This window comes from Heteronotia binoei, chromosome 6, assembly GCF_032191835.1.
Source record: "Heteronotia binoei isolate CCM8104 ecotype False Entrance Well chromosome 6, APGP_CSIRO_Hbin_v1, whole genome shotgun sequence".
NCBI classification, from domain to species: domain Eukaryota; kingdom Metazoa; phylum Chordata; class Lepidosauria; order Squamata; family Gekkonidae; genus Heteronotia; species Heteronotia binoei.
In genome coordinates this window covers 111925750-111935692 of record NC_083228.1, presented here as the reverse complement: position 1 = coordinate 111935692, position 9943 = coordinate 111925750, and the positions used below count along the sequence as shown (strand labels likewise).

At 41.7% G+C, this 9943-nt stretch overlaps 1 protein-coding gene across 1 annotated transcript; it reads left to right on the top strand.

Moving 5' to 3' along the window:
• The first annotated feature begins 5171 nt into the window (after positions 1-5171).
• On the top strand, positions 5172-7732 carry STRIT1 (small transmembrane regulator of ion transport 1). Its single transcript, XM_060242706.1, has 2 exons — positions 5172-5187; positions 7638-7732. Exons 1-2 carry the CDS (start codon positions 5172-5174, stop codon positions 7730-7732), a joined length of 111 nt encoding a protein of 36 aa, XP_060098689.1.
• Positions 7733-9943: the final 2211 nt, after the last annotated feature.

Here is a 9943-nt window from a genome sequence, read left to right as displayed (position 1 = left end):
CTGGGACCTCCTGCTTCCCAAGCAGATGCTCTACCACTGAGCCACCATCCCTCCCTGGCATAAAACATTTGTCAAGACTAGACTTGATATACACTTCAAGTTTTGTTAATCTTTAAATCTCAGTAACATTTCATTGAAGGTCTAATGGTAGTTTATGTAGCTATCACTTTATGCAATAGTAAAATGCATCCTAGCAAAAGCTGCGTAAAGAATGGCATACAGGAGCATCAGAACTTGTCTGAATGATTGCTGAAAATATTCCAGATTTTATTGTGAGGTGTTACAAGAAGTAGAGTGGACTATAAAGCACCAGCCCCCCCTCCCCTGTTTCTTTTTCAGTTCCTGAAAGCAGATAATGAAGAACTGTCACTGGTGAGGGAAGCAGGTGCAACACATTCCAAATATTGCTCTATTTAAAGCATTGGAAAGCACAGGGATGCAAGGGCAGTGTCAACCATTAAACCAGTTCTGTTTAGACATACAAGAGAGGGATGGCAGAACCAGGTATGATGAGAAGCCCAGTCTTTTAGAATTCTAATTCATGTTTCCATAAAATTCCTGTGTAGGAACTTAGCCTGGTGCTTTTCTGCTTTACATTTGTTTTCTATGCCTTGCATTTTTTTTTTTTTTGCATTTGCGTTTGCTCTGTTATCCCCGCTGTTAGAAACCAAAGCTGTTTCCCTTTGGATTACTGAAACAGACTTTCTCTTCCCACTGAATCCCTTTGATGGTCTTGTCATTTTTATAAGCATCCTTTTTATAAGCATCCTTTGTAGAGCTGAGGTACTTTTTCCTCCTTAGGAAATATCTCTTAAACTGCAGTGGCAATGAAGTGAAAGAGTGACACCCTTGAAGTCAATGGGCTTAGAAGGGTGTAGCTCTTTCTAGGATTGCACTATTAGTTTGCCGATGGATGCATTCTTAAATTGCTCATGCATGCATTCTTAAAATTGTGTTGTGGCTTAAAGAGAGCTAAATAGCTGTAAATATTTAAGGGTTTGAAATAAGACCACTGTGTGCATGGCATATACATTTCATGGGAACAGGAGAATGGGTGTCGAATTTTGCTTTCTTACATCAGTTTTGGCTATCAATGGCATGAAACTAACAATGGCATGAAACTAATAGTGCTCTCCCCCCATCCCCCTTTGTGTGTGGGGATAGGAAACAAGAAGGAAAGTTGGCATTTATTGATATGTGCACTTTATTGAATGATACAAAGTCCCTAGTCTTCAGTAATATTTGAATATGACAGCCCTGGAGATCATAAAACATTTGCAATCTTTGTTTTATTTTAAAAGTGGGCAAACAGAATATAGTGCAAGCAGGTTCCTATAGTCAGGTAGTGCAAAGACATTTAAAGAACAGGGCTGCATTGAAGGGTTCTTGAAAAATCGGGACAGACAGTCTGGACATCAGGATTTGTGCTAGTAAAGCTGCAGTCCTCAAAAATGATGTGTTTGCTTGCAGAGTCCATACTCCTTTCAGTCAGACACTCCATGCATTTTCTTCCTGATGAATTTGTAATGCAAAACAAACATAAATATTTTGAGTGCACTTTCCTCCATGCAGCTGGCATTTCTGCAGGGCCTATAGAATGGAGCTGTTCCACCAGGCTTTGGGTTAAGGTGGTGGCCACCACACCATCTGGCTTCCCTGCTCAAAACAGTCCCACTCTTTGCCCACAGGACAATTAATATGATGCAGAAGCAATTCTACCTGAGCTGTCTTTTCCAGCTATGGGGTGTAATGTGGGATAATAATTATGTCACCATCATGATAATTTTAATTGATATTTTAATTATTTTCTAATTCAAATTTAATTTTATAGTTAAGTGGTTTACTTGTTGTTATCTGCCCTGAGCCCATATATATAAAATTATTCTTGATATATGCAGCCAAGGAGAGAGAGAGTCAGAGAATGATCCAGATTGAGACTTACAGCTACATATCCTAGGAAATGCTGATGCAAAAAAGGGGGGGGGCATGTGATGTGCATCAGACAGGCATTCAAGCAGGCCATAAGGCACTGTGGAAGGATTCTATCCCTAGTTTTAGGGCAAAGATGCAACAGACTAGCATTAAAAAAACCTTTCCTTTGGGGGTATGGAAAGGCAGCATGTATATGTGTGGGGGAGGTCAAGCATAGGCCCAGTGTATGCTACTGAGGCAAAATGGGGTTGGCCCCAAAAAAGAGAGACAAACTTAAAGCAGTATGGAAGTAGAAAAACTGGTCTTGGAGTTGAATGGTTCCAGGAATGGACATGAGTGATCTGTGAGGTAGAAGTCATGACAGCTAAGACCCAGCTGAAAGGAAATCTGAGAATTTTTTTTGTGGCAAGAAGCCCCTTATAAAATTAATGGAGGTTTCTTATTGTGGTCTGATCACTTCTAGGCTTTTGGGTGAAAAATGGACTCCGATCTTCCAATCTCATCCTAGAGTACTCTGAGCTGGTGTGAATTAATTAATTATGTTTCCTCTTTCCCCTGGTGTGGCAGGAGTTTTTTACTTTTTCTGGAGCCATCTTAGGGAAAGGAGTGTGAGGAAACAGGCCAAAATTAGTGTCCAAAGGGAAAGATGTGAGGTAATGATAACAAAGCCAAATGTTTCACCTAAGGTGTCCGCTGTTCACAGTTCTCTTTGTTTTATTCCTTCAAGTGCTACTCAGATCTTGGCCATACAGAATACTGATCATATAAACAACCCCCAAAACTCAGTGGCATCAATGGGAAAATTCCCATCTACCTAAAATAAATTGTTCAGTAAAACCAAAGGAGTCTGCTAAAGGTCAGAGTATGCCTGTGAAATTTCTGATTGGGATTGCAGATGGTCCCTGGCTTCCAGTATTATTGCCTTTTTTTTTTTGTCTTTGTCCTGATGTACGGTAATTATCTTCCTATAGAGGTTCATCAGAACCTGAGTTCAAATACACAGTTCTCCATGGGTTTAGGTAGAGGTCTTCTATATTACCTACTACCCAAACTAGAGAGATGCCAGGGACTGAACCTGGGACTGTTTATATGGAAACCTGATGCTCTACCACTGACTCCACTCTCTAGGTACCAGGGGAAATCCCTTGATTATGGAGAGCCTTCTGCTTAGTCCAGGGATGGCCCAATTACGTGGCTTCCATTATCCGCTCAGGGATTGGCAGTTGGCATTGGATGTAATAATAATTTTTGTCCCAACAAGACATCTGTGTATCTCCAGAGAACTTTTGTTTTCCAGGTTGGTCTAATGATGTATCTGATCAAACTGGCAGTTTTATGAAATTAATTTTAATTGAGAGGCTCTGATATTGAAAATGAACATGTTGCCAGCTGTTTCAGCTCTTCAGAAGAATGACTAGCAGGAAGTAATCAGTGGAATAAACAAAGAGTAAAATGCAAAAGTGATCTTGAGCAAAGTTGCAGGGAAGAGCATTTCCTTGGAGTATTTCTTCTGGAAAAGTGCACTCCTGACCGCCCTCCTTCCTCTTGTCTGTGTGCCAGCTGCTGGCCTGCTGGCTTGTAATGATTCCCTTGAAACAATATCTCTCCCAGCCAGCTGCTCATTGCCTCCTGACATATGGCGGGCATAGCAGTGTCTCCGACCCTTCAGTTTTCATTATCTTAAATCAACTAAATTGGATCTCCGTTAACGAGCATTTGTTACAGCTCTGCTCTTTTAGAAAACTTCTCTATGGCCTATTAAATGGGATGAAAATGAAAGCTTTGTATATCGCAAAGGAACTCTGAAGTCACCTTGACTTTCAGAGACATGTGGCACCCCTGAGGGTGTATTTCTGGGAGCCCAGACGCATGACACCCCTTGCAGGATCCTGTCATTGAAACCCTTATTGCAATAGCAAGAACAGTCCTTCTGTTTTTCTTCATAGGAGTAACTGTGACAATTGTTCACTTATACAGAGGAAAGCAGTGGCTAAGTTATACACAGGGTTGCTATTGTGGAGGAGGCTGAAACTTCTCCCTCCCATGTTTGGCCCCCAGCCACTAAGAATCAAACTTGCTCCCATCACCATAGTCTCTCCTATATGAAGATTTGCCACACTCTGGTTTGGATCTATCATGGCATTTCCACAGGCAGAAGAATTTTCATCTGTGGATCACAGTGTTCTCACTTCTCCTTCTTCTTTTTCCTATAAATACATACATGCATATACATGCACACATATAAATCTGTTATGATAAATTGAGTGGGTACACGCAAACATGCTTGTATTTTCAAGTTTCTGTACTACAAGGAACTCTAAGTTCAGCTCTTTGCTATAAGTACACAGACAGATATTATCATTTGTATCATTTTTATGGCCACTGTGTGACACAGAGTGTTGAACTGGGTGGGCCATTGGCCTGATCTAACATGGCTTCTCTTATGTTCTTATCCGCTGCATGGTATATCATTCTCTTGAGGCTGGACAGATTCACAGCCCCCCAAGAACAGTGTTTTCCCTCTAGGCATGAATGGGAATTGCTCCCATGAACAGAAAGGGTCATAAGATAAGAACATAAGAGAAGCCATGTTGGATCAGGCCAATAACCCATCCAGTCCAACACTGTGTCACAGTGGCCAAAAAACCCAGTGCCATTAGGAGGTTCATCAGTGAGGCCAAGACACTAGAAGTCCTCACACTGTTACCCTTCCTAAGCACCAAGAATACAGAGCATCACTTGCCCCAGACAGAGAGTTCCAACAATACACTCTGGCTAATAGCCACTGATGGACCTCTGCTCCATATGTTTATCCAATCCTCCCTTAAAGTTGGCTATGCCAAAGACACCATTGAGTTGAGCCTTAAAATCTACTGCTTGTCTTTCTGTCTTGCTTCACAGAGCCCACCTTGGATGTTGTTTCTTGGAGATACTCGAGTGTGATGGAATGTTTGGAATCAGACATGGCTAGTGGAACAGAACTGAGCAAAGCAGAATGATTCCTGATCATAGTAGGGTTACCAGGCCTCTGCTTGCAACCTCCGGGAGATTTCTGGGGTGGAAACTGGGAAGGGTGGTGTGTGACCCAGAACTGATATCACTTCTGGATAATGCTCTAGGAATTTCCTCAAAGTCTTTCTGGTAAAACCTTAGAGATGTGTTGGATTCCTGGAGCATAACCTGAAAGTTACATCACTTCCATATCAGACACCATCCTCCTACTTTTTTTTTGTGAAGCTATGGACATCCCTGGTGGTGAGAAGCAAGCAAGGCAGTGGGTGAATCTCTTGCTGAATGTCAGCAAATAATAACTCTAAGTTTATAAATCATATGTATGGATTTGCCACACTCTGGTTTGGATCTATCATGGCATTTCCACAGGCAGAAGAATTTTCATCTGTGGATCACAGTGTTCTCACTTCTCCTTCATGTAACTGCCCCAAATGACCCCTGAAATACTGTTTCTTGGGAACAGAGAGAATTTAGAGCTACAGTGAGAAAGGAGAGGTGAAATAGTCGTTTCCCACAGGTAGAAATTCTTCTGTACATGGAAATGCTGTGTTGGACTGAAGCCATAGTTTATACTACGTGTTGTGTTCTAAATGTTAGGTGTCCAATCAAGAGGCAGTATGGTTTCAACCAGGGGCACAGTTTAATAAATTCACTTGTTTCTCTGTCCAGAGCTACTGTGAGTACAATTTCCTTTCTCCTTGTTCCTGCCTACACCAGATCCTGGAGTGGACAATGGCAGTCTAAAACACTGGCCTGGACTGAAGGAACAGCGTTGTCAAAACACTGCACTATGCAATCTTACCACAACAAGTCGGCCCCCTCCCAGCCGAACGGCAACGCTGCTTTTAGGCTGGGGGCTGGGTTTGCCCTCCCAGAAGGAGGGAAGGCTGGCGTTTGGCTCCCCGTCAACGCGGGAAGCTGAAGGGGCGTGGTGTTGGGGCTATAAAGCCCCGCCTCCGCCTCAAGCAACGCACTTCTTTCTGGCTCTCGGCCCTCCCTCCCTCCCTATGCAGTACAGGTTTTTACCAGTCGCCTTATTAGGGGCCAGGTAGGAATTTTTTCATTTTCACTGGATTGGCATAAGTGGATCTGTTTTTCACCTACTTTATACTGCTAGCTAGTGTAGAGCTTGGGGAGGAGTTGTTAGTTCGGTCGCTTGGCAGGATAAGGTATTGGCTATAGTATTTTAGGGGAGCACCTATGGCTCTGCACCAGTGGGTGCTGGTGGTCTGTACAAACTACAGATGGGCTTTATGGCTCAATGCGGGGAGTGCAGATCACGACAAAGCCTCACCGGGGCGGATCCTTCCAGTGGGTTGGATGCCGGCCTAAGTGGAGGTGGAGTTTGGGCCTGGCTGCTCAGCACCAGCCAGATGATATTCGGCTTGTGCTGGGGGCAGGGTGGCTCGCCCTCCCAGGACAAGGCGGGGTCCTGGGTTTGACCCCAGGGCTTGTCCTGTTAGGCCTAGACCTCTCGCTATTCCAGCTCGTTCAAGTTATGTTTAATAAAGCGGCCCGGTTTTCATCCAACACTGTGTCAGCCTCTTCATTCCGACTGGGGGGGGGGGGGCAAGTGCTTATTCTGAATGAAAAAGTGAAAACTGGTCCTACTAAATTACAGTGGCTATTGCTTATAGCGGGTGGCCAAAGTTGCTTAACATAAGAGCTACATAGAATCAACGTCAGATGTTTGAGAGCCACAAGACAGGAAGAAAGGAAGATAGATGAGGGAGGGAGAGGTGGAAAGAAAGCAACTTTAACTTTAAATGCCTTCTTAATGATGTCAACTGGCTTGGCTTGGAGAAGTGATTTAAAGAGAGAAATGCCTTCTCCGAGCCAGCCAACAGGGTGGTAGGGGCTTTGAGAGTCATGCAATATGTGTGAAAGAGCCACAGTTTAGCCACCCTTGGCTTAAATTATCAATCTCTTCTAGCAGACAACTTTTGTCAAAAGCATCCTGTCTGTCAGAAACCATATGCACTGTGTTGAGCACAAGTATGTCAAAAAGCCAGTGATAGACACAGATTTACCTCGTTATAACATTTGATTTTAATGGAAGAGATTTCCAGTGCAGTCCTAAATAGAGCTTTGCCCTTAATGGGCTTAGAACAATGCACCTCTACTTGGCTTGGCAGCAGTAAGCCTGTGGTTAACTTTCTGATGGGCTATATTGAGACATCACTTTGAACTGGTGTCAGATAAGGCTGTGCCTGAAGTTTGTTGGTTGCCAAGGCTGGGCACACAGTCGCTGTTCTGATTCTCTGCAGATTTTGGAATTAATTTTTGTTGCAAAGGCTGAATTTTAGAAGACATTTTAACATTTCAGGAAAGTATTTTGTTGTGTGTCTAAATGACATGACTTGACACCTGAATACTATTTTTACACAGGCTTATTCCCAACATGTCACATTTTCAACAAAGAAAATACAAATTCAGATGTCTTCCTTTTGCATGCAGAGTACCTGCCAATTTTCAGCGCTGTGACACTTCATTTCTGAACTCATTTCTTGTCGGGGCAACGTGCTGGAATCAATCCTATAATCAGTCTTTCCCCCCTTGTCTTCATTTTAGGTTATTACTGCCTTAATAACCTAAGTCTTACAGAATTTTATGCTTTGCCTGTGATTAGACACCAGAGACAATAACTGTCCTCATCCCACCTTGTAAATGGAATTGTTGCTTTGTCTCTTCAGGGCCAATCCCATATTCCCGTTTGGTTGTACCTGTCCTTCTTTTGCTTGGCTGGCTTGCAGGCTGCGCATTAATGGTGTACTATGTCTTCTCTTAAGAGAGGGTGAGTGATTGCTGTCCTACATTTAATGTAGTGTGTATTGTGCACAACTAGCATCACTGTTGTACAATTCATTAACATTTGTTTTTGTTGTTCAGGGAAGAAGTCATTGCAAAAGAATCTTCAATCTAGATGAAGACATCTATTTCTTTCTTTTTTTAAAAAAGAAATACTAAAGCAATTATGTTTTCCTACATTTCCAGTGCCATCATAATATAGACACTGGCATGCTGAATATCTAGCACAAGGATTCCAAAGTGGTTTTGTAAATCTAAATAACTTTGAATTAAAATTGCACTGGCATTTGGTGGTGGCACCTTTTGTCTTCTGGCTGTTTTTAGTTTGTCATCCATAAAAATAGATATTTATGTGTTCCATGTATTCTATAATACTATAACAATCCAGTTCTGGGAATTGTACATTAACTGCGTATGTTCTGTTATCGCTGAACAACCAAGTTGCCTGATCATTCATACTTAGGCATTGCAATCTTATGTAGGGTTACTCCAGTCTAGTCCCACTGGTTTCAGTGGGCTTAGATTGGAATAACTTTGCATAGAATTGTACTGCCTATTCAGTTGTTACACACACTTCCAGTTACAAACACTTTGCATAAAATTGTACTGCCTATTCAGTTGTTACACACACTTTCAGTTACACACACTTTGCATAGAATTGTACTGCCTATTCAGTTGTTACACACACTTCCAGTTACACACACTTTGCATAAAATTGTACTGCCTATTCAGTTGTTACACACATTTTCAGTTACACACACTTTGCATAGAATTGTACTGCCTATTCAGTTGTTACACACACTTCCAGTTACACACACTTTGCATAAAATTGTACTGCCTATTCAGTTGTTACACACACTTTCAGTTACACACACTTTGCATAGAATTGTACTGCCTATTCAGTTGTTACACACACTTCCAGTTACACACACTTTGCATAAAATTGTACTGCCTATTCAGTTGTTACACACACTTTCAGTTACACACACTTTGCATAGAATTGTACTGCCTATTCAGTTGTTACACACACTTCCAGTTACACACACTTTGCATAAAATTGTACTGCCTATTCAGTTGTTACACACTTGCACACACTTGGGTCCCAGCCAAGTTGCATGATAATGTTTGTCAATAGCATTTATTTTAAATTCTTTCAGTTTTTTAAAAATCTGGTAGAAAAAAGATGCTGATGCAAGCTTTATTTGGTTCCCAACCTTTTTGCTATGGCAATTCACACATTCAAATTTAGTTGGTATACAACTTAATTTATTGTCACATGAATTTTGGACAATAGATTTTCAACAGCCATTGTTTTCATGTATTGTAACTGCAAGCAGGGCAGGTAGGCAAACTAGACAATTGCCTAGGGCACCGGCCTTCTGGGAGCACCAAATTGGGCACCCCCATATGACTTGGTGATATTATCAGTGCGGGGGTGGGGAGCAGAAGTTACCCTTGTCTAGGGTGCCAAACAGTCTAGGGCCAGCCCTGACTTCAGGTTTTTCTGTTTTATAACCATTACTTAAGTTATCCAAGCAAAAATTTACCTGAGACACCTATGGATGTGGAGTTTGTTGAAATCTTGATTGCACTTATATAAGTTATTCAGCTTTTTAATGCAGATATAAAAACACAACTGTCTGATTGCGGGTTAGAGTGTCATGAGCCATAAAAATTATAGACACAGCAAAAGGATCTTGTTGAACCTTGAAGGCTACCAGATCAATTTATTCTTTGGCTATTAAAATCGAATTTTGAAAAAAGCCCCAAGAACTAATGCACCTCTTCCACAACCCTGTCAGAATGCACAATCCCAGGCATATGTCTATATTTAACAGGGCTCATTTCCAGGTAAGTGAGCATAGGATTGCTTTGTAAGAAAGCCACCTTGAATTAAATGGTATTTACTTCAGAGAAAACCCACAAAAGCAGGGAGGATTTTGCTTTATTTAGACATCCAGATCTGCTTCTTCTCTAAAGGAGAGATGGAGAAAGCAAAATATGAAAAAGAGATTGTGGGTTTTGTTGGGTTTGCTCCCTATTTAGCCAAAAGCTTCAGATCTCATATCCAAAGCTCCTTTTTCTTACAATACTGTTTTAGAATTGAAGGATCTCTCTCCTCTACCCCAATATTCCATTTATTTTCAGTGGAACACTTCTTCTTTTGGGAAGCATTTCTTCGGATCATCAG